This window comes from Macrosteles quadrilineatus, unplaced genomic scaffold (genome assembly GCF_028750875.1).
Source record: "Macrosteles quadrilineatus isolate MER2022 unplaced genomic scaffold, UCM_ALF_1.0 Scaffold_14__1_contigs__length_3811126, whole genome shotgun sequence".
NCBI lineage: Eukaryota > Metazoa > Arthropoda > Insecta > Hemiptera > Cicadellidae > Macrosteles > Macrosteles quadrilineatus.
The window spans coordinates 1,862,119-1,887,070 of NW_026542607.1; the positions used below are offsets into that span (position 1 = coordinate 1,862,119).

Consider the following 24,952-nt stretch of genomic DNA (forward strand, 5'->3'; position numbering starts at 1 on the left):
GGGAGAGAAGATGAGCAGCGAGGTCACCTTTGAGCGGTACGCGGCTGTAAGCCTGTTAAAGCTACCATGCGCCTGCCTTCGCTGCCAGTTTTTTTTTTGTTTCGGTAACTCGTTGACCAATCAGGAATCGTTTTAACTTTCGTCTCGATTCTGAGACGAAGGGGAAGTAAGAAGAAGTTTTGTGAAGAGTCGTCATTCGTAATCCCGGCTTTTCGTAAGTTTGTTTCGTTTTTGGTTCGCTCTCGAAAATTCGTGCAAGTTTAAGTTCGTATCGCAAGCTCTGAAAGCTTAAGTTCGTACGTATTGTTTCGTAGTGAATATTTTGATATAATTTCGTCATCGGGTAAGTTTTGTAACTAACTTACAGATTATTGTATATTATTTGACCAGTTTTCGTGTACTTAACTTGGTTGAACTTGAAGGCTAGGCCTGATTCGCAGACCTAGTCATACGCCTTAACCAACAATTTGAGTAAAGTACTGCAGTTGGTGAAATATATTTTCAATTACGTTTCATAATCCGTCTTGGGACTTTCTTTTTTTAATTCTGAAAACCCCTTTTTTAAAGTTCCCCAGACGTACCAAAGTCTGTTCCAGCAGACAGGTTTCTGCTGGACAAGTTCTGTCGAAGTTGGTCTAAGTTGAACACGTGAGGAAGTTAAAGTTTTAGTTTTTCGTTTTAGGCTCAAGGAGCAGTTTCACCTTTTTAGTTTCGTTTTTTTGTTCGTTCCTCACCTGGACCACTTAGGCTAACTTGTTTTCTTATCATTTTAGTAAATTCAGACTCTGTGGGAGTTAGGCTAGGTTAGGCCTATCTTGTACTAACCTTGTTTGTTTCAGGGTGACGACGTAACTCCGCAGGTAAGCGGAGTGCCTACTTAGCTTACTTGTTGATTTGTTAAGTTAGCTAGTAGTGTGTCATTTAGATATTTGCCCACAGAGTCAAGTCAAAATTATTTATTTCCCCACAAGCCCTAGGCTAGAGTGGTGATTTCGAGTAGGGTGTTTAGTAACCCGCAACGTTCGTCTCGAGCTCTGACAACCAGGGCTATCAAAGTTAGGCTATCCGAATCACTATCGACTCCTGGGAAACTCCCCGCGACCAGACTAGGGCGAATCCTGGGATCTCGTTTTCTTACCGGTGGCGTAATTTACCTCTTGTCGTCCGCCAGGAAAATTACGTCACATAAATGGCGCCCGAAGCAGTTGGACCAGTGATTGGATAGTCTGATAGTACTTGGTGAGCTCAAGCTAAGATCGCGGTAGCAGCTGACGTCGAGTTGTAAGATTTTAGCCTACGTTAACCGCTCTAGCCTATCAAGTGTTTGCCTAGGCCTACTGTTATTTTTTATTCTACGTTACCGTTCTAGCCTAGCATTTCTAGTTTAGTAGGTAGCTTAGGCCTACATATTTTCTAGTTTCGTCGTTGTAGCCTATTGCTAGCCTAAGCCTATTGGTGTTTAGCGTTAAATATTTTAGCCTATTTGTGTGATAGCCTATTTATTTTAGGTAAAACGTTTACTTTATAGTAGCCTATTGCATTTTAGCCTTTTATTATTGGATTTTGGAGCAGTTTGGACTTGGTCCTATTTTAACAAATTTTCTGGGTTTTGAGTACCTAGTTGGGACTTAGGCTATAAAAAAAAAAAAAAAAAAAAAAAAATTTTTTTTTTTTTAAAGTTGTCTTGTTTGGACTTATTTAGTGCTGTTTAACGTTAGGCCTGAATTTAAATAGGCCTATTGTGGATTTTCATAATTGTTAATCAATTTCAGCCTTTTAAACTATTTTTGCAATTTGTTTGTCTTGTTGTGCACTAATACTTTGCAGCTATGCCTAACTCACTCCCTGAAATTTTGACAACGACGCCAGGAGTTCTAACCATGGCTGGGGCCGTGGTGACTACGTCATCGGTTATCCCTACCTGCTCGTGTGCATCAACAGTTACTACTACGTCAACGGTGTACACACGACCGGTGACCTCGACCGGCTATACTGCTCCGCTCTACCCAACGGATGATCCACGTGTCGGCTGGATACATGAGCTGTCAAAGCAACAGTTGATGGTGGAGATGGCGCGACACCAATTGCCATCACATGGTACACTGGCAGAAATGCGCAAACGTCTCTGCACGTACTGGCGAAGCAACGCTGGTGCACCGTCTTCTCCAACCTCCCAGGAGGAGGTGTTTACGACTGGCCAGGTGTTAGATAACCAGGCCCGGAGTTCGATGCAGGAGCCTACTCCACGCCCATCGCCTTTCGACTACCGAACGGGGTCAATGCCTCAGCCTACTGCGTGGAGACCACCCGGTACCTATGGACTCGTAGGCCTACCCCCTGCTACGTTCCAGCGTCAGAGCCCACCTGCTGCGGTCACCTCGGCATCACATGAACCCTCACTCGCAGGACTGGAGAACTTGACTGACGCTCGACATGCCTTCGACTTCACTCCGAGGTCTTCGCTCCCGGAAAATTCTGATGCCGATCCGGTACGTCACACTTTGGACCGCATGCGGCAGATGCTCGGCCTATCGCCCAATGCTGACATGCGCAGCCTAGAGCACACGTTAGCCGAGGTGTTGAACCTCGAACAGCGGGGCTCACGACGTGAGGAGGACTACGCCGAGCTTCCAGTCCACGGGATCGACCCGCTAACCTCCCGATACACAGTCCCGTCTCGGCCAAGGGATGGATATGGAGGTGTCCGGTCTTCGTATGTCCTACGGAGTGAGGACCGACCTGATGACGTTGCTAAAACGTCGTCCGCCCTCTGTGACAAGGTCCGGAAGTGGAACTTGCGCTTCGACGGCAGACGAGATGCGGTTTCGTTTCTGGAGCGTCTAGAGGAGCTGCGCGAGGCCTACTCTCTGTCGCCAGAGGACGTTTTGAAGGCTTTGCCTTCGCTTCTACATGGCCAAGCTCTCCTCTGGTACAGGAACAACAAAATGATGTGGCGTTCCTTCCTCGACTTTAGGCGGGCATTCGAGGTCCAGTTCTTCCCTGCTGGCTATCATCGCCACTTGGATGACGAGATACGGAAGCGCACTCAGGGTGAAACAGAGGCATTTAAAGATTTTGTGATTGCCCTGACAACCCTGATCCGACGGAGCGGCACTTTCTCTAACCAGGAAACTATCGACCTGGTGTACTTGAACATGAGGCCGGAATACAAGTTCATGATACGACGTCATGACTTTGTCACGCTACCCGACCTCATCGAGCGAGCCGACGAATACGAGGAGCTGCTACGGGAGCGTAAGCTGTTCCGCCCTCCCCCTCCGGTCGCTCAAGCATTGGTGCCTGAGACTGCCTACACGCCCAGGCGTCGAATGGACCGTTTCGTCGATGTTGCGGTGATGGACTATTCTGAGCCTGACCGTAAACCGCAACCTACCTCGCCAAAGACCGGCCGCACTGGTGATTACCCTGCAAGGAGTGGGGGTAACCAGCCAAAGCATACGACAGCCACCGTTCCTAACAATAGAAACCGGGGCCTACCGTCTACGAGCCCATCCAGATCGTCGAGTAACCGCAACCCTCCAGTCTGCTGGAATTGTGATGCACGGGGACATGTCTTCCGAGATTGCGATCAGCCGAAGGTGTTGCGGTGTTACTACTGCAAACAAGTAGGAGTGGCCACTACGAGCTGCGGTTGTCGCGCGGGAAACGCCAGACGGACTCAGGCCGCCGGAGGTCGCCTGAGCCCACGTCCCGTGGCCGCACTACCTCCGAAGAATGGAGCTCATGGCTCCAGTACATAACGGCCTTCACTGAATCGGGTTCAGGCATCGTGAAGTCCCTTGAGCCCGCAGCGCAGCCATCTATGACCTCTACCAAGCTCAATTACGTGAGCACCTCGTACGTGTCGGCTGGAAAATCGTCTGAGTCGACCGACATCCGACCTTTTGTCGACGTCACGCTCCTTGGAAAGGGATTTCACGCTCTGTTGGATACCGGAGCAGTTGTAAACCTCGTCGGGGATGAGGTTGTTCGTCACTTCGACGAGTGTGGGGTAAAACCTGAGATATCTTCGGCGGACCTGAGGATGGCTGATGGTACACGTTGTCGGATTGAGACGAAGTACCACATCCCGGCCCAGATCTTAGGTGAAAACCTCATACTCGGAGCCTATTTTGTGCCTGGGCTCACCACGGACGTCGTATTGGGTATGAGGTGTATTCGAAACCTTAACCTCATACGAATAAACGTCAACCACGATGGCACTTTCGACACGACCACGACTCTTCCTTGTGCGACGGGCACACTGGAACCGCTGACGTCAACGGAAGAACGACATCTCCAGAATTTTCTCGAGAAAGAACTTCCTCTCTTCGATGCTGTTGTGGGACCCACGGCGTTGACTGAGCATGTCATCCGGCTCAAACCAAACGCTGTCCCGATCAAACAGCGCCACTACCCTCGTAACCCTGCAATGCAAGCGGTCATCAACGATGAAGTAGCTGCCATGCTGAAGGATGATGTAATCGAACCATCCGAGAGTCCATGGAGCTCTCCGATCGTGTTGATCCGGAAGTCGACTGGGAAATACCGCTTTTGCATCGACATGCGCAGGGTGAACGACTCCTCGATCAAGGACGCCTATCCTCTGCCTAGGATTAACGCCATCCTTGAGAAGCTCAGGCAGGCCAAGTTTATTAGTACCTTGGACCTGAAGCAAGGCTACTGGCAAGTGCCATTGGCCGTCGACAGTCGCCCCGTGACCGCCTTCACTGTGCCAGGCCTAGGCCTTTTTCAGTTCAAGGTCATGCCGTTTGGCCTACACTCTGCCGGTGCCACCTTCCAGCGCCTTCTGGATCGAGTCATCGGGCCTGAGCTGGAGCCGAAGGTCTTCGCGTACCTTGATGACCTTGTGGTAGTGTCAACATCTTTCGAGGAACATCTAGAACTTCTAGGGGTTGTTTTTCGCCGCCTACGCGAGGCGGGCCTTCGTTTAAACCCCGAGAAGTGTCACTTCGCCCGTAGGGAGCTGAAGTATTTGGGACACATCGTGAGCCAAGATGGAATTGCCACGGATCCTGAGAAGGTCCGCGCCATTCAGGATATCCCCGCACCCACGAACGTCAAGGGACTTCGCAGTTTCCTAGGCCTTGCGTCGTGGTATCGGCGATTCGTCGAGAAGTTCGCTTCAGTAACCATTCCGCTTCGAGGTTTGCTGAAGAAGAACGCCAAGTGGCTCTGGGGACCCGAACAAACTAAGGCATTCGAAGCTCTGAAGCACGCCTTGGTGACGGCCCCGATTCTCGCCTGTCCCGACTTCAGCCAACCCTTCGTGCTCCAGGTCGACGCCTCGAATTATGGCCTGGGAGCAGCGTTAACTCAGAGTGTAAACGACCGAGAAGTGGTCGTTGCGTATGCCAGTAGGCTACTCTCTGAGGCCGAACAGAACTACACCACTACCGAGAAGGAGTGTCTCGCTCTCGTGTGGGCTGTTCGGAAATTCAAGGCTTATCTCGAAGGCTACCACTTCATTGCGATAACCGACCATGTCGCCCTAAAATGGCTGCTTAAGCTCAGTGAGCCTAGTGGGCGCCTGGCTCGGTGGGTTATGGAGTTGCAGCAATTCGACTTCGAGATAAGGTACCGCAAGGGGACAGCGAACAGAGTGGCCGACGCCCTATCTCGTCAGCCGGTCCCTGAAGCGCCCAGCTCGTCTGGTGAACCCGATCAACCTACGTTTGAGGTCGGAGTTTTAACCAGACGCGGTGCTAGGGAACAGTTGCGGTTACGACGCCTAACCGATGCTGAAGGTGACGAACCTTCACTCGGTGATGATCCGGCGGGTGACGTTCTCGATCACGAAGCCCCTGGTCCGACGCAGCAGGAGACTGACGACCCATCTTCCGACGTGGACAACGATGGTAACCCGCCGGGCAGCCACGGTGCTTGGTATGACCGCCTTCGCAATCTGGTCAGCAAACACCCTGGGCGATACTCGAGATACCAGCTTCGCGACGGTAAGCTGTATCGTGCTGTCTCGAGGAAGGATCGACCTACGACATGGAGGGTGTGTGTGCCAAGCGACCAAGTATCCGTGGTGCTGCACGAAAACCACGACACGGCTACGGCAGGACATCTTGGGGTGAAGAAAACGTTAGCCCGAGTTGGTGGGGAGTACTTTTGGCCTAACTGGCGTCGTGAGGTGAAGGCCTATGTACGGTCTTGCGCCCAATGCCAGGCCTATAAAGTACCCCAAACGAAACCAGCTGGGAAAATGTACTTCCGACAACCCCAAGGACCGTGGTACGCAGTGTCTGCTGACCTGGTAGGCCCATTGCCTAGATCACAACGGGGTCAGCGATTTCTGCTCGTGGTGCAGGATACCTTCAGCAAATGGACGGAACTCGCCTCCATTGCGTCTGCAACCGCAAAGAATGTGGTGACGAAGCTGAAGGCTGTCCTACTTCGACATGGAGCTCCGGATGTGTTGATTACGGACAACGGCACGCAGTTTGTCGGTAAACTGGTTCGAGAGTTGGCGGCGGAGTGGGGCATCACGCTGCAGACGACGGCCCCCTACAGCCCGCAGTCGAACCCAGTCGAGAGGCAAAACCGGGTGGTGAAGACCATGATTGCACAGTTCGTAAAAGGCAACCATAGGTCTTGGGACAACCACCTGGTGGAGTTTCAGTACGCCCTGAACACAGCTGTCCACGACTCTACTGGATTCACTCCTGCGATGCTGTGTTTTGGTCGCGAACTGAAACCTCCCTGTGCCGTCCGTGGCCCTTCGTTTGAGGTGTCCGAAACTCACCAAAGTCCCTCGTTAAGCGAGACCCATCGCAAACGACTGGATGAGTTTCAGCGTCTGATCGCGCAGACACGCAAGAACCTCAAGGCCGCCTACGAAAGGCAATCAACCTATTATAACCTCCGTCGTAGGGAGGTGACGCACGAAGTTGGCGCGCGAGTGATGCGACGACTTCACGTATTGTCTTCAGCTGCCGACGCGATTGTCGGGAAGTTAGCGCCGAAATATCGCGGCCCCTGCACAGTTGTTGGCTGTCGGGGAACTAACCTTTACGAGGTGCGTGATGAGGACTCCGCGGCGGTGCATGTGGTCCATGCCAAAGACCTAAAACCTTTCTGTGCGCGCGTTTAGTGGTAAGGTGGTGGAGCTTAGTTGTGGCTACTAACTAACTCTGTAGTGACGCTTTATTTTACTCTTATATACTAATATAGCCTACCTTATCCCTTAACTGATTTCCCTTCTAGCTTTGCAGTGCTTGTACCTAGCTTGTAGCGCCTGTACCTAGCTTGTAGCACCTGTACCTAGCTTGTAGTACCTAGCTTGCATGGTCCCGCTTAGTTCTGGTTTTGTTGGGTAGGTACGATGGCATCCGATCCCCGCCCGTCTACGCCGAGCCGAGACATCCTCGACCCCGAGGACATGGTGCTGGACCAGGAGATCGGGGACTTCCTGGCGGCCAATTGGTCCTGGCCTTTCCGGGTGGACCCCGGGGACGTCCTCGACCTGGAATGCTCAGACCTCGAGGAGGGGGAGGTCCCGGCCCGATCATCGCCACGGGCCACGGAGCCGTCTCCTCAGCCCGACCGACCGACCTCGCCGACGGTGGATCCCCAGCCGGCCGTCGTCTCTCCGCCGGCTGCGTCGCCTCCGCTCCGAGTCCGGTTCGCTTCGTCACCTCGGCGGCGGATTCAGATTTCTCCGCCCCGTTCTCATCATCGCCCCGCCTCTCCATCTCGTCCTCCTCGTCGCCCCGCCTCTCCATCTCGTCATCATCGCCGCCCCACCTCTCCGTCTCGTCGTCATCACCGCCCTGCCTCCCCGCCCCGTCATCCTCGCCGTCCTGCCTCTCCGCCCCATCGTCGCTGCCGTCCCGTCTCGTCATCCCGTCATAGCTGCCGTCCCGCCTCGCCACCCAGTCGCCATCCTGGCCCCGCCGCACTGCCTCGCCCACGTCTTGTCTTGCCGACTCGTCGCCTGCCCGAGCGTCGCCGTCGCGACTCCCCTCCTCGCCGCCCCCGTCTGGGAGAAGCACCAGCTGGAGCCGGAGCGGGCCCAGCGCGCCGCAGACCGTCCCCCATCATCTGGGAACCAGCTCGACCGAGTGGCCTGGCCCGAGCCCCGGTTCGCCGGACAGAGCCCGAAGAGACGGTCACCGGGAACGCCCTTCCGCTGTCCCGGGCAGTCCTACTACGGCTGGTAGCCGCCTACAACCAGCTCACACCGGAGCAGCGGCGCAACAAACGCTGGAGAATTATGCTGGGAGGCGACCGATACGTGCGGCTGCGACCGAGCCAGGTGCTGCGAGTCGTCCGAGGCCGACTGCCGGAGCTGAGGCGGCGCTTCCAGCAGCAAGGAGGCAATCGACCCCGCTAAACCGCCCTGGGCAGTTGTAGGGGCCGTCGACTCCTAATAACCACCTGGGAGGTGGTGCTAATAGAACCCGCAGAATAACCCCTGCCAGGGGTGATAAATCCGTACTACCCTACCTTCGTCAACCCCACCATCTTCGGTTTTCTTCGCTCCGAGTCATTTCCGTCTAGACCTCTGAGGCGATTAGGCCTCAGACTGTCTACCTCATTTCTAGGTTCGTCCGCTTTTCGTCGTCAACATCCTTAACCACGATCCTACTGTGGTGCCATCTACCGGAAAGTTCAACAGTTTTTTTTCTTTTCTCGGTTTTCTTTTTTTTTCGTTCCGAAGTGTGGAGGGGGTGTAACGAGTCAAATGGGTAGGGGGGTAAAAATATAACGATCTAGACCACGAACATTAAACAGCTAAACATAAGCTGTTGAGGAAGCCTAGTCGCGACACTAAACTGACGTCGTACCTAACCTCCAATTCCAAGACCGCAGACGACGTTGGTGTCAGTTTGGTTGTTTGGCTGTTCGACTGCATCTGAGGCCGGGCTACGGGAGAGAAGATGAGCAGCGAGGTCACCTTTGAGCGGTACGCGGCTGTAAGCCTGTTAAAGCTACCATGCGCCTGCCTTCGCTGCCAGTTTTTTTTTTGTTTCGGTAACTCGTTGACCAATCAGGAATCGTTTTAACTTTCGTCTCGATTCTGAGACGAAGGGGAAGTAAGAAGAAGTTTTGTGAAGAGTCGTCATTCGTAATCCCGGCTTTTCGTAAGTTTGTTTCGTTTTTGGTTCGCTCTCGAAAATTCGTGCAAGTTTAAGTTCGTATCGCAAGCTCTGAAAGCTTAAGTTCGTACGTATTGTTTCGTAGTGAATATTTTGATATAATTTCGTCATCGGGTAAGTTTTGTAACTAACTTACAGATTATTGTATATTATTTGACCAGTTTTCGTGTACTTAACTTGGTTGAACTTGAAGGCTAGGCCTGATTCGCAGACCTAGTCATACGCCTTAACCAACAATTTGAGTAAAGTACTGCAGTTGGTGAAATATATTTTCAATTACGTTTCATAATCCGTCTTGGGACTTTCTTTTTTTAATTCTGAAAACCCCTTTTTTAAAGTTCCCCAGACGTACCAAAGTCTGTTCCAGCAGACAGGTTTCTGCTGGACAAGTTCTGTCGAAGTTGGTCTAAGTTGAACACGTGAGGAAGTTAAAGTTTTAGTTTTTCGTTTTAGGCTCAAGGAGCAGTTTCACCTTTTTAGTTTCGTTTTTTTGTTCGTTCCTCACCTGGACCACTTAGGCTAACTTGTTTTCTTATCATTTTAGTAAATTCAGACTCTGTGGGAGTTAGGCTAGGTTAGGCCTATCTTGTACTAACCTTGTTTGTTTCAGGGTGACGACGTAACTCCGCAGGTAAGCGGAGTGCCTACTTAGCTTACTTGTTGATTTGTTAAGTTAGCTAGTAGTGTGTCATTTAGATATTTGCCCACAGAGTCAAGTCAAAATTATTTATTTCCCCACAAGCCCTAGGCTAGAGTGGTGATTTCGAGTAGGGTGTTTAGTAACCCGCAACGTTCGTCTCGAGCTCTGACAACCAGGGCTATCAAAGTTAGGCTATCCGAATCACTATCGACTCCTGGGAAACTCCCCGCGACCAGACTAGGGCGAATCCTGGGATCTCGTTTTCTTACCGGTGGCGTAATTTACCTCTTGTCGTCCGCCAGGAAAATTACGTCACAATAGCTGCAAAGTATTAGTGCACAACAAGACAAACAAATTGCCAAAATAGTTTAAAAGGCTGAAATTGATTAACAATTATGAAAATCCACAATAGGCCTATTTAAATTCAGGCCTAACGTTAAACAGCACTAAATAAGTCCAAACAAGACAACTTTAAAAAAAAAAAAAAATTTTTTTTTTTTTTTTTTTTTTACCAACCTAAGTCCCAACTAGGTACTCAAAACCCAGAAAATTTGTTAAAATAGGACCAAGTCCAAACTGCTCCAAAATCCAATAATAAAAGGCTAAAATGCAATAGGCTACTATAAAGTAAACGTTTTACCTAAAATAAATAGGCTATCACACAAATAGGCTAAAATATTTAACGCTAAACACCAATAGGCCTAGGCTAGCAATAGGCTACAATGACGAAACCAGAAAATATGTAGGCCTAAGCTACCTACTAAACTAGAAATGCTAGGCTAGAACGGTAACGTAGAATAAAAAATAACAGTAGGCCTAGGCAAACACTTGGTAGGCTAGAGCGGTTAACGTAGGCTAAAATCTTACAACTCGACGTCAGCTGCTACAGCGATCTTAGCTTGAGCTCACCAAGTACTATCAGACTATCCAATCACTGGTCCAACTGCTTCGGGCGCCATTTATGTGACGTAATTTTCCTGGCGGACGACAAGAGGTAAATTACGCCACCGGTAAGAAAACGAGATCCCAGGATTCGCCCTAGTCTGGTCGCGGGGAGTTTCCCAGGAGTCGATAGTGATTCGGATAGCCTAACTTTGATAGCCCTGGTTGTCAGAGCTCGAGACGAACGTTGCGGGTTACTAAACACCCTACTCGAAATCACCACTCTAGCCTAGGGCTTGTGGGGAAATAAATAATTTTGACTTGACTCTGTGGGCAAATATCTAAATGACACACTACTAGCTAACTTAACAAATCAACAAGTAAGCTAAGTAGGCACTCCGCTTACCTACGGAGTTACGTCGTCACCCTGAAACAAACAAGGTTAGTACAAGATAGGCCTAACCTAGCCTAACTCCCACAGAGTCTGAATTTACTAGACAAGAAAACGAGTTGGCTTAAGTTGTCCAAGTGAGACACGAAACGGGAGAAAAACTGAAACTAAAAATAAAACTGCTTCAAGAGCTGATACGAAAAAAAGAAAAACTAAAACTTCAACTTCCCCACGTGTTCAACTTAAGCAAACTTCTGCAATAATTATCAAGCAGAAACCTGTCTGCTGGGGCCAACTTCGGGGCGTTCGGGAACTTTATAAAGGGGTTTAAGAATTTAAAAAAGAAAGTCCCAAGACGGATTAAGAAACGTTAAGCGAAAATATATTTCACCAACTGCAATACTTTACTAAATTAGTTGGTTAAGGCGTGTGACTAGGTCTGCGTATCAGGCCTAGTCTTCAAGTTCAACCAAGCTTCGTACACGAAAGCTGGTCAAGTAATATACGAAAACCAGAGAAGTTAACTACGAAACTCACCAGTCGACGAAATTATAACCCACTATGTTCCTGCACAAGTTCACTACAAAACTATACGTACGAACTTAAGCTTTCAGAGCTTGCGATACGAACTTTAACTTGCACGAGTTTTCGAGAACGAACCAAAAGCGAACCAAACTTACGAAAAGCCGGGATTGCGAATGACGAAAAACTTCACAAAACTTCTTCTTACTTCACCTTCGTCTCAGAATCGAGACGAAAGTTAAAACGATTCCTGATTGGTCAACGAGTTACCGAAACAAAAAAAAACTGGCAGCGAAGGCAGGCGCATGGTAGCTTTAACAGGCTTACAGCCGCGTACCGCTCAAAGGCGACCTCGCTGCTCATATTCTCTCCCGTAGCCCGGCCTCAGATGCAGTCGAACAGCCAAACAACCAAACTGACACCAACGTCGTCTGCGGTCTTGGAATTGGAGGTTAGGTACGACGTCAGTTTAGTGTCGCGACTAGGCTTACTCAACAGCTTATGTTTAGCTGTTTAATGTTCGTGGTCTAGATCGTTATATTTTTACCCCCCTACCCATTTGACTCGTTACAAGACACATAAAATACAACACAAAAGTAGAAATTTTTGTGGTCACTGACCACTTTTCAAATTTGGTAATTTGAAAATCTCCAACGCATTCGTTGAAAGAGGCTATCCCAAAAACCTTGTAGAAAACCAAATCCGATTAGCCCAATCAAACAACCCTCCAACAAAAAAACTGAAACCACCGCCAAAACCTTAACCTAATAACTGAATACCACCATGGCCTACAATCCCTCAACTCCATTCTAAAAAATGAATTCAAAATTCTCCAAGCTTTCCCACCCACAAAGGTTTTCCTGAAAACACTCCAACCACCACATTTCGCCAACCACCCAACATCAACAAGATTATTGTTCACCCTAAAATACCAGATCCAATGACAGCAACTAGAAATAAACCCCCAAACGGCTCTTTCCCATGTAATACTTCCAGATGTAAAACGTGAAAACGTGTCCCACCAACCCAAGTTTTTCCAGCAACGCCACAAATGAAGTCTTTTAATGAAAATGAAATCTTTATATGTCTTTTGATTTTATAAGATTTCGGTTTCAAATAATGCTATCAGAACATAAAAATTTATAGGAAAACCAGGACAATTACAACAAAAACTAAGTTTTATTTAATGTTTACTACAAATACCGGGATTTATCTTTCTTATATATTTTCTTTTTGTGTTATTATTCAAAATTAGCCTAATTAATAAAATAGTGACAACATGACAGTTAAAATTCAACAACAGGTAATGGAATTAAAAGGCAAACAAAAAAGTCTTACAAAATATGAATTATTGGCCTAGCACTGAAAGGGTTAATCATGACAGGATTAATAAACATTGTGATTGTAATTTCTTCCATTTGTTTTGATTTTCGGTTTATATTGTGTTGTTATTTTGTCACCAGCATGGCAACCCATAAGACCCATGTAATTTTGTTTTAATTTAAAATAAATTTTTTGCACTTATTTTTGAGCATATTTTAATTTATAAAGGGATTCTACACATCTACAGGAAAATATCATTCTAACAGTATGCGTAGATTTTCCCTGCGATGCAACCAAGCTGAGAAAAAAATGTTTTTCTATTTTGCATTATATAAAACTAGCTGTTGTACCCGTGCTTTGCAAGGGAAGAGGTCACGAAATGCAAAAAAAAAAAAAAAAACTAATAGTACTGCACCCTGTTGGTAAACCTTATAACTTTTTAATGCTATTTAATATCATAGAACCAACTTGTGTAGTTGAAACAGCTGACAAGATTTTCCTGAAAACACTCCAACCACCACATTTCGCCAACCACCCAACATCAACAAGATTATTGTTCACCCTAAAATACCAGATCCAATGACAGCAACTAGAAATAAACCCCCAAACGGCTCTTTCCCATGTAATACTTCCAGATGTAAAACGTGAAAACGTGTCCCACCAACCCAAGTTTTTCCAGCAACGCCACAAATGAAGTTTTCAAGATTCAAAGACACAACACCTGCAGCATGTAATTGTAATTCATGTAATTTATCAGCTTCAATGTAAAAACTGCCCAGCTCAGTATATAGGCCTAACAAATAAAACCAGTTCTGTACCAGAATGAACGGTCATTGTCAAGATGTATAAAATAATTATAAAGCCTCATCTTTCATAGCAGGCTAGTGTATATAGATTTTTCATATATGTGTGTACTTGTGTAAACATAGAACAGTGTAAATATAGTGGATTATTTATAATGAGTGAACATACTCATACATAGGCAACAGTAAAAACAATTTTTAGTCTCTTCAGCTGTGTTGGCAACCCTGACAAGGTGGAATAGATTCGAATTGCAACTGCCATTGCCATTTCTCCAGTGGAAAATGTCTACTTTTGTGTTGTACTTTATGTGTCATAGACTTATTTTAGGGTTTGCCTGCTTTCCTGTAAATTTCCTTTAAAATCCCTGGCAAATGCCCTATCTTTTTATCAGATTACTTCATAAATAACTTAAGTTAGATTAACTACTTAATGCTTTGATGAACATATTTCTTGTTCATAACACATTCACTATTAGGTGACACAAGACTCCTCATACAGATGAGTGTGACGGTTGATAGGCAACTTGTTTAAATGTGTTTTCAGTATTTATAATATCAACTTATTCTGGAATTTGGCTACCAAGCAGTTGTTATTTGATTTATTGTTTTGCATCCATGGCTATAATATTTTAACAATACAAAGAACATTGAAGGATAGACATTTTTGTGAAAGGCCTATTCTTTGTGTAACCTAGTTTGAAAGTTATTAACCTTTTGAAACCCAAACATAAATATTAAGACTTAAAATGAATGAGACTGAGACCATTTGAAATTATATCACTTTTCATTGATTTTCTGACAAGTGACAACCAAACAGTGAAACATTTAGTCTCGGGTTAGTTTATTTGTCTCACCTTTGTATCCTAAGACGCTAGGCTCAGTACCATTTTACACACATTACTGCTATGCGTAGAGGGTAGCAGCATTATCATTTTGTTCAAAGACATTGGTAATAAATAAGTGGCGGGATTCGTACAAAGTACCAAAGTTGAACCACTTGACCCTGTGTAGACTACCTTAGACATGAGGTAGTAATGTTTACTGATATCTAAGAGTTTGTCAAATACTTGTTTTGTTACAGACCAGCATGTGTCCAGAGTGTGGTCAGATTTGACCCCGTCAAGGTCACCTGGTGTGTCGTCTCCAAGACCCAAGAGTCCTCCTCACCGCAGGTCTGCCCAGCCACTCAACAAGGTATGTCAGGTCTACTGTCAAGTCAATTGAAAACAAGACATTTCTGCATTAGAAGAGGGGATAGGGATCTATCAGTAACTTTACTCAGTAGTACAGAATATGGGACAATTTACTGTCCCAAAAGACACCAGCAAAACCTTTATTCAAAAAGTATTGAAGTTTTAATAACTCGAGCATGTATCTTGGTTAGGATAACTTTTGTTCTATTTTTTTATTTGCTAGAAGTTGAGCTGCAGCACTCACCATGAAAGGTTCATCGAACCATGTTATATTATTATCTAATCAAAAACCGGTTTCAGTTGGTCCTTATGTGTTGGATGTATAGTTCAGTATTTTCATATACCTGTTATTTGTTACAACTATTTGTTTGTGTCACAGGCCGGCTGTGGTTCCAGTCTTCCGTCCCATGTCAACGTCGCTCCCAACCCGTACCAGTCTCGGCCATACTCACGGTACCCCCGGAAAGACAAGGTACGCTATCACTTATCTAACTACTCCTAACTTATCCTACCTACCTACTTATCCTTCCTAACTTTTTCTGAACTAATTGTGATGTGTGTACAGCTTTAATCCTCACTTTCTTGTATTAGTCAAACAAAAACCTAAAAGAAACTATTATACAGTGGTGCAAAATATAGGTTTGGCACACAGTGAACACGTCCTAAAATGGAGGCTTAAATGACACCACTTAACAATAACCTTCATGACTTTCTCATCTGATAGTCATAGTTCAAACATAGATTATGACTGAGAGAACGAGTATTGCTTTATTATTTTATGTTAAAAAAGTGGTGTTTTAGATTTGTTGGGGTTTTTACATGTGATGATGACCCCAAAAAGAAAAAGTGATTTATGTACAGTCGACTCCCTTATATCCGGACTCCTCTGGACCAAGGCCAGTCCGTATAATGGTTTTTCCGGTTAAACCGACGTACCTGAAAACTCGTTAAAACAGACCGTTTAAATGCATATTGTATACAGTATTTGACTTAAATTTAGGAGAGCATTGTATTTAGACACGTGACCACTGGTATCAAATCTTTCCCATGAGAACAGTCGTTTCAGTACTGCTCACTTCCTGACGATCTAGTCCAGTTAAACCGTTGTGCTGATAAAAATTGTCCGGTTAAAGAGATGTCGTTTCCACGAAGTGTAGTCCGGTTAAGCCGATGTCCGTTAAAAGGTGTTCAGATAAGAGGGAGTCTACTGTATGGGAAATGACAGAGGATTGAATATGTGTTACAATGGAGAAACAGCTTTAACACAACTTAACTCATGACAGAAAAAGTGCAAGAAAGGGCCATGTAGCCCTCACCACCTTTCCTGGAAAGAATTTAAGAAATATTGATCTTTCCTGTAATGACTTTTAATATATTAATTGATTTTTTTATTTTCCCTGTTTTACCCTTTTTGTTGGTCGGTATAGGTCAATAGTCATGACCCATATAGCAGTATTTTTCTTTTAGGTGTTACTGCTATGTGTCATATTGTACCGTCAATATTCTAACAGCTGTTTGTGTTATAGGACGTGTTCTCTACGTTCTCATCAGACTCAGGTAACGTCCACGACTTCACAGAAGGTTCTGAACATAGGATGCACATGCCTAAAAGCAAGTCCATGCCTGACTACAACGACGCTTACTCCCAGGTCCCTGGTGAGTCAACAAATCTGTTTAGTGTACATAGTAGTTGATTTGTTCATTTCTGATCAACATCATGTGAGAGGAATTGATAATATGGAGGTTGAGAGTGGATGTCTACTTGCTATTTGCTATATTCAGTACACTTGTAATACTAGAAATTGACTGATCGACATGTGGAGGGTGTCCCTAGAAATATCAGCTGAGTTATGAAGTTGTTTACTCATCCTGATGCATGCTTCAGAACCTATAGACTTAAAAGTTCATCATAAACCATAGCATCCTATCCTTGCTCTGCCTAAGTTACAGATGATTGCAATCTCCTCAGACTGTGAGACAAATTATTTAGTATGCTTTCTGTTAATCCACTGCCACTATATAATTTGTGTGTCACAACTAACAATACACAATTTAGAATAAAGTGTCTTGGTTCTTACCTAACAATGTTTAAAAGTAATTATTTCATTTATTCTAAATATTAAAATTTTTTTATTTTTTTTTTCCTGTGGCTGTGAATTAACGGAAGTCCTTTATTTTACATGCATAATTTAATCAATTTTTTACTGTGACATTTATTTTCCCTTTGACTCAAGTTGTCTTTTGTAAAGCAGTGGAACTCAATAACTTATTTTGCTACACAGGTCATGACAATAGGCTCCGCCAGAGCCGAAAGTGGAGCAGCAAGAAGACGGAGTTGACGGACAGTGGAGTCAGCGTGGTTAGTGATACTCCCCCAGTCAGTGTGGTCTCACAGTTCAAGGACAGGTATGTCTACTCAAGCCTTTGCCGTAGTTTCACACACATTCATTGTCAATAGTAGACTCTCTCATGTATTTACAAAGCACTTCTATGTCTTGTTAACAAGCTAGTCACAACCTGTTTAGCAATGAAAACCAATTGCTTTTTCCTTCATGGAGTTTACTAATTTAACACTTACTTGTAAAAATGTTGTTCCTGAGTGTGAGTTAGTATTTGAATTGGCATTTGAAAACTGGTCTGTTCCTGGCAAAAATTTAAAGACATTTATTTTTAATAATTTAATTTTCTGAATCACTGACAAGTAACCGTTGTTTGTAACTGAAAGTTAAAGTTGTAAGCTCGCTTGAGACCTGAGGTTGCCTAAACATGACATCAGTGACACTAACGGAAATCAGCAACTCAGACGTCAGCACACTCTGTCGGTGGCTCAAAACAACAATGTTTATTTTTGTACAGAAGCGTTAAATCGATGTTTACACAATTGTCGCTGGAAGACCAAAAAACACATTTGTGATTAGATTTTATTTTTATTCTATAACTTTAACATATTGAATCGAATGTCTACTTTTCAATAGTCAAAGGTTTTATAACTGTGTTTGCACAGCCGTGTGCTGTCCTGGCTGATGGAGAGTGGCCCGGTGACAGAAGGTCGGTCATCACAAGACAGCAGTGTCGCATCACTACACCGTCGCCGCAGCGCCTCGCCGCCCGCGCCTGCTCAGCCATTTGTAGCCGATCCTTCCATGCCGCCGCTGCCTTCACCACACACAGCCACACAGCTGGAGGAGGCTCGGCGGAGACTCATGGAAGACGAGAGTCGGAAAGCGAGAGTCAGGTAAACAACCTAACCTCAACAACAACTCGCATACCATACTTTTGCCAATGCTTTTTTGGAATTGCGGATGGGATAAAATAGTGTTGGGAATGTTAATACTGTTCACAAAAAATAATGTTTATATAAAGAAACAATTGTTGGTTGCTAGTTTTATCTTAATTGAGATTTGCTTATTTTAAAAATTGCTAACTCCCCACTCTTAAAATTGAATTCCATTTTTTTTTTCTTAATGGATGGATAATGGACTCTTACTTATGGTGTCTTCTAAAAGATAAACTTCTTTCTAATGCAAATGTTTTTGTCTTAGCCTATGTTAAAACATAACCTGTATGAAATGCCATTCTCCAAACTTTACTTGGTAACAGTTCAATAAAATCAAAATCTTCACAATGATCTTCATGCAAATTCAAGAATTATTTTTGTTAATGGTCATGTTTAAAACAAACAGAATCACTAAACATTTAATACACCAGAGTCTTGGTAATCCAAACCAACTGTTGGGGAAAAATTATCTGTAGTCATTTAAAATCATAGCCTGTGACGCATAGTGACACACTATATCTATATATATAATACGTGAAGCCGTTTTTTGTTTTATATAGTGTGTGCATTTCGCGAAGCTGGGCTGCATGACCAACTCGTTGCCTGCCGCGACTGCATTAACACTCTCTCCCCACCTCCCTACACTCTTGTCCTCCTTCTTCCTCAACCGTCATCTGGACAAAAAACCTCTCCGAAAAACTCCAGGCTTTCTCTTCGATGTTATGGATAAGTGACCATAGTTTAATACGTAGGAATTAAGTAGGAATAATGCTTGGCTAAGTCAGGTAACAAGCGGGGATTCCCTCTGGCTCACCCGACCATTAAAATGTAGGAATTTACAACCTAGCCGGTTGGCTGCCCTCTGCAGCCAACCTTCTCAAACCTGAAAACTAAACCACATGTTCCCAGAATGTAACTTAATAGTTTTTAATCAATTCATACATATTTCACATTCAGTATCCAATTTATATCACTCATCAATATTAGTAAGTAATTATCCATGTTCAGTTCATAGTTGGAAGGATAGGTCTGCAGTTAAATATTTAATTAAATTAGTGTAAATCAAAGCTGGCTAGGCAAGTGTTCTGATCTGGGTAAAAGGTCTCCGTCCCTCTGGTCCCCAGCAATCTTCCTAATTCTATTGGTAGCAGATACAGCACGCTAAAACTAAGTTTGGTCCAGATACAGCTATTCCTAACCTATTAGCGTTACCCTGTTTATTCCCTCCTGATTACCCGAATTCCCACCAATATACCCATCACCCCCATAAGTCCATCACCTTCAATCCCCTCCGGCTACAAGCCACATGTTCTAAGATACTAACCAAGAGGTGCAGCCAACCGGAAAATTCCTTTAACCAAGAATTAATTCTAGGCTACATGAATGTTGACGACCTGGAACAATTTAATGAACATAGGTTCATTAGGAAACCATATCGTCATTAAAACCAGGAATCTGAAGATTGGGAGCATTCGTTATTGATGTTCTGTTAGCCCTCTTTTAAAATTGTCACATAAAAAGTCTGATTTCTGGTGTTATTTTTTTAAATTGAATTGAATATCTTAATTGCAGCAGGCTGGGTGTGTGTGGGTCTCAGTCCGGCGGGTCTACGTTGCGTCGGGCGAGCGCTGGTGGCCGCAACGTCCCCCCTCCTCCCACCACTGGCACAGCTACTTACACCACTGTTGTGTTTTCCTTCTGTGACGAGCAAGTGCCTTACCGCACCAAGATACCGGCTCGTCAGGTCACACTGCGTCAGTTCAAGGAGTATCTGCCTAAGAAAGGATCCTACAGGTTGGTTAATGGATTACTAATTTGTTAACCTAAGCTAATTTACTAGGTGCCAATGTTCAAGCTAGTTTGCTATGAGACATGTTTGTTTGCCGAAAGTCCAAGGAACTCTTGGGAATCTGGCACTACTTAAGTTAATTATCTTCTCAATGTGCCAAAACATATTTCAACTTCATAAAAGAATAAATAAGCTACTTCACTAGTTAGGAAACTAGTGAAAAGGCTTACTAACGGAAACATATGTTTTGACGTGGCTAATTTTTAGCACTTAATGTCAAAGCTAGTAGAAGTTATGTGATCTGTTAACACAATTGTTCTTTTTGTCTTCAAAATTGCCCAAGGCTCCATTAGACTAATTTAGTGAATTGTGCTAAAAGTTTTAATTTCATTGCAAGTACCAAAAGTGGCATTTTCTGGTGTGCGCTCAAGTTTTATGTGAGAAGTCAAAGCCGAACACTGGAACATCAAATTTCACGTGCGGGGTGAAATAATTGGAGAAAGTAACGTGATATCACTTTTGATACAATTTATTGATGATACTTTACATCATGACGCAATTATGCCTATTCTCTGTTCGCAGTTCTAGATTGTTTAGCAATAAAATACCTGATTTATTTTATAAAAGTAAAAGATAAGGAAACGCTAAGTGTAGTGGGCTAATGTTGAACTGATTGAGAATAAGGGAAAGTAACAAGAGAAACCTATTGCTTCTTCCTTAATGTATTCCTAAGCCATGTGGCCATGTATTACGTTCCGATCAGTCAAAAGTTCAGTTTGTGTACTTAACAATCTCATTGTTTCTTCAGGTATTTCTTCAAGACGGAGTGTGAAGACCTTGACATGAAGGTTATTCAAGAGGAAGTGACAGACGACAACGACGTTTTGCCGCTGTGGGAAGGGAAGATCATGGCACAAGTGAAGGCTGCAGACTGAGGGAGAAGAAACTACAGAAATTCAAGACAGACTGTTAAACCCCAGAAACTTAAATTAATACAGACTTATCAAAAGCTACGGAAGTCTAATCCACAGGGTGTCTCGCCTTATTTTTAGTGAAGTTTTGGTTTTAATTTTTTTTTACACAGTTCAGCAGGAAAGACTAGGTGTAAAAGCTCACATTGTTTCAGGTACCGATGAAAAGAGACATTTAAGAACACTCGTCGGTTTCCTGAATCGAATTGATCGCTTCGATCGCTCGACCTCTTGTACAGTGTACGACGTGTATTTATTTTATTTGCCGACCTTGTTTTAAAATCGTGCCTTAGTCGTAAAGCGAATATGCACAACTGTTCATATCGGTTTAAGTTTTCATATTTTTGTATTGAATACTTTCTTCTTTCAGTTCCTTGTCATCTACAAAGTGTTCAATAGACAATTGGAAATATTGTATTTAATTTAAGTAGACAAAGAGTTGGATAATGGATGATGGGGAATGAGGTGCAATAATACTTGTGTATGTTTGGAAATTGGAATCACCTGAAATATTTAAAATTATATAAGGACTTATTTTGGAAAGAATAGAGTTCAGTTAGCTTATCTGGGAAAATTTAAGCTGGAAAAACAATTGAAGGATTCTCTTCAATCTACTCCCTTAAGAAGTTCTACAGTAACGAAATGTCAATATTCTTTTGTATGACCTTTTATTGTATATCTGTAAGTCCCTGAACTTAATTTTCCCATTTAAACATCTGAACTCGTACCCTTCATAAAAAACTCTTTGATCAGGACAAAAACTGCCTGTTAATGACATGTCAGTTCATGTTCATTACACATTGTAGGTGGTTGAATGTTTGCTCGGTGTGTTCCCTTGAAATAAACATTTTTTTAAGGATTACCACTAAATATATTGCAAAATTTCTCCATCATCCAATTTTTATCACATATTTTGTTCCTTTCTCTTGTCAGTTTCTATGTTCAAATTAGTTTAAATCGTAAGTGTTACGCTCAAATCACTCGTGTTTGAGTATTTAATCGACAACAAGTTCCTGACTTAACTTGTTTGTTTAGTTGTAAATTGTTTCTTGTGCTGTTTTTGTTGTAAGGCAGCTGCCGTGAATGCCTAGGGTAGGTGGCTGGTTGAGAATTAACAATGTAATTTTGTTACAGTTGACAGACGTACTTATGTCAAAAACATTGTGTAAGTTTAAAATTTGAATGCATGTAATACAGCTACATTTTTTTTTTTCATTCGGAGTCTAAGGAATTTATGTTGATTATTGAGTTATAACAATCATTGCATGTTATATTATAGGCTCAACAAGCCAGCATGTAAACTGTTTTAGCACCAATCTTGCCATTATATCATACTAGCTGCTGTACTCGTGCTTCGCAACGGGAAGATGTACTATATCGCCTAATCCAAACATTTGTTAAGTAGTTCAAATTTATAAACAAAGAGCCACTAAATCTAAACAAAAAAGTATGACCTACATTGTAACTGTCCTACTGTTTACATTTAAATATATAACATAATTTTTCATAATCAATGACGTAAATAAACCTACCACATAGTTGCGTAAAATATTTTAATCAATTTGTTTGGATCGGCGGTCCGAACTAATAAGCTTTTACGGTTTACATTAAAATGTCAATACATTAAAATGTCAACGCAACGGTAAACAAATATTGTGAATTTTTTCATGCTCCCATGGAGACAAATTTTGAAACCCTCACCTCAAAACTATGTTTGGGCTGTATGGGTTTAGTATTTTAGCTGTGGCAGCCGCACAGACAAACAGACAGACACCACCTCAATTTTATAATAATACTAGCTGGCTCGACAGACGTCGTCCTTTCCTAATGTGGTTTTATGTCAAATGCTCGTTCATTTCAAGATGAGCTCGTTCGCATAGCTCCTTTAGGTTGAACTCGTTTGCTGCGCTCACTTGCCTTCAGGTTAGCTCGTTCGCTACGCTAACTCTCCTCCAGGTTGAAGTTCGTTCGCTAGGCTCACTCACCTTTTGGTTGCAAATTAGCTGTTTAACTTTTTAATGCTATTGAACATCACAGAATCATACTGTTTAGTTGAACCAGCTGTTAAGATTCTTTAATTCCATTTAAATATGAGTACTCATAAGCTTAACATGGGACACTCCAGAGCCACTGGGGCGGAGCCCTTTTGACGGATCTGCACCAAACTTCACACAAACCATCCTTTAATAATGCCTGAAAGTTTCATTACAATCTGTCGAGCGGTTTCGGAGTCCATAAAGGACAAAACAAACTAACCAAAAAACAAACATACATTGGATTTTATATATATAGATAGATTTAAATAAATAAACCATGAGAAACTCGCCTCTTGATTCCAAAAACATTAATAGAAACTAGACAGAATAGATTTTAATAAGTTAAGCCTTAAAATATTACGTCAAAATATTCCATTCAATTTGCTTGCAAGATGAAGGGGCTTAAGTACATAGGCTATTTACGCCACTTTGTCTTGCAAGCCTCGAATTCTCTAAGACAATCACACGCTCTAAGGTGGGTATTTTTATTTTAAGCTGATAATGATTGCACAATAACTGTAGAATAGAGTAAGATGATATGTAGGTTTGTTACTGACCTATAAATTTGCTATCTCTTTATTCGGAACCATTTATATAAAGCCCAATGACCAAGGACAGTAGGGTCCATTTTCAAACCATCAAAAAGCTACTGACTTTTCTCAAGAACAAACCATCAAGCTTCTGCTTGCTAGGGGAGCACTGTAACGAATCAGAAACATTTCTATAACTAGCGTCTTGTTGAACTTTATTATTTAAAATACATGCATTAAACATTTTTTTTAGCATGTATGGAGATTTCAGTCTGCTATGTAAACATTACCAACCTTACCCTAGATCATTTGATTTTAATTTGATTGTGCCTGCCTGAAAGAGAGTTGAAAACCTAGAAATTTATTTTTTATTTACAAACATAACAAATTTCGATTAAGGTTTATTCATATCAATCAATGCAATATTAGTTTTACATTTTGTTGAATGTCGCCGTCCCATAACCAGCCATCCAACCCCTGCCAATTAAGTATATTACCTCAAATAGTTAAGGTACAAGTGCTAAAGTTTAACTTTGTATATATTTTTTACAATCGGATGCTTGCTACATTTTAATATTGTTTTTTAATTTTAAGTATTTATGAAAGTTAAATACAAATCGAACGAGAAGTGTACGGGCGGTTAGTTAATGTATTTTAATTTTAAATGTTTAGTATATGTATTTTTTTAGTAATTTATAAAATTTGTAATTGTGACATAGTAGGTCTATATATATTTGTCCTAGGTTATTTCTAAGAAAAACTGTGTTTTCAGTTTGTATAGCACAAAACTGTAATCAAAATTCTGTGAACTGTTTGACCAATTAAGACGTTCAAGATCAAAAGTCGAACTAGAGAAATTGAACTTTTTAAATATTTTTTATTTTTTAACAATGTCAAACCTCAATTTGACCCTTAAGAATATTTGTAAGTAATTTATTTTATTAACAACATTAACTGATGTCAATAAAACGTTTTTAGGTATCGAGTTGTTTTTTCATTCATACCTTTGCACAGCTATAGCTAGTAAGTAACTTAAACTATAGATTAATTTCCATAAAGTTGACATGCCATTCTTTTCAGCGAATTTCCCTATAGGGAAGTAGCTATTACCTTAGGTGGCACAGTAAGACCTAGGTCCGGTGCCGATTTACTTTTTCATTTTGATGTCCCCAGAGGTTAAAAGCACCATTCGTTAAAATTTATATATAGAGAGTTATATATATGTCCGTGAACATGATAACTTGAGTAATTTTTGTCCGATTTTGATGAAATTTGCTTTCAAGGTGTAAGACGGGATAAACTTAAATAAATTTGTGAACCAGCATCATCGGACCATGGGAATGGGGTTTTGTGGGGGGTTCTTTCGGGAAAAAATTGGTTTTTCTAATTTTTGACCCTCAAAACACCAAATTTCCCAATTTATATCTAGACCTTATTAAATAAAAAGCTTAAAAAAAAGATGATTTA

General features: G+C 42.9%; 1 protein-coding gene across 6 annotated transcripts in view; it reads left to right on the plus strand.

Annotated features, from left to right (window-relative positions):
* LOC129005001 (axin-like) overlaps positions 1-24,466 on the plus strand; it is a 72,098-nt gene extending 47,632 nt beyond the window's left edge. For 5 of the 6 annotated variants that reach the window (XM_054433744.1, XM_054433748.1, XM_054433747.1 and 2 more), the window contains 7 exons: positions 14,771-14,883; positions 15,262-15,354; positions 16,409-16,538; positions 17,165-17,288; positions 17,887-18,117; positions 19,732-19,953; positions 20,757-24,466. In XM_054433744.1, coding sequence (XP_054289719.1) covers positions 14,771-14,883; positions 15,262-15,354; positions 16,409-16,538; positions 17,165-17,288; positions 17,887-18,117; positions 19,732-19,953; positions 20,757-20,883 — 1,040 coding nt within the window. In that variant the 3' untranslated portion in view covers positions 20,884-24,466. The remainder of the gene's footprint in view (positions 1-14,770; positions 14,884-15,261; positions 15,355-16,408; positions 16,539-17,164; positions 17,289-17,886; positions 18,118-19,731; positions 19,954-20,756) is intronic. The other variant, XR_008491790.1, reaches the window with a different exon arrangement.
* The last annotated feature ends 486 nt before the right edge of the window (positions 24,467-24,952 follow it).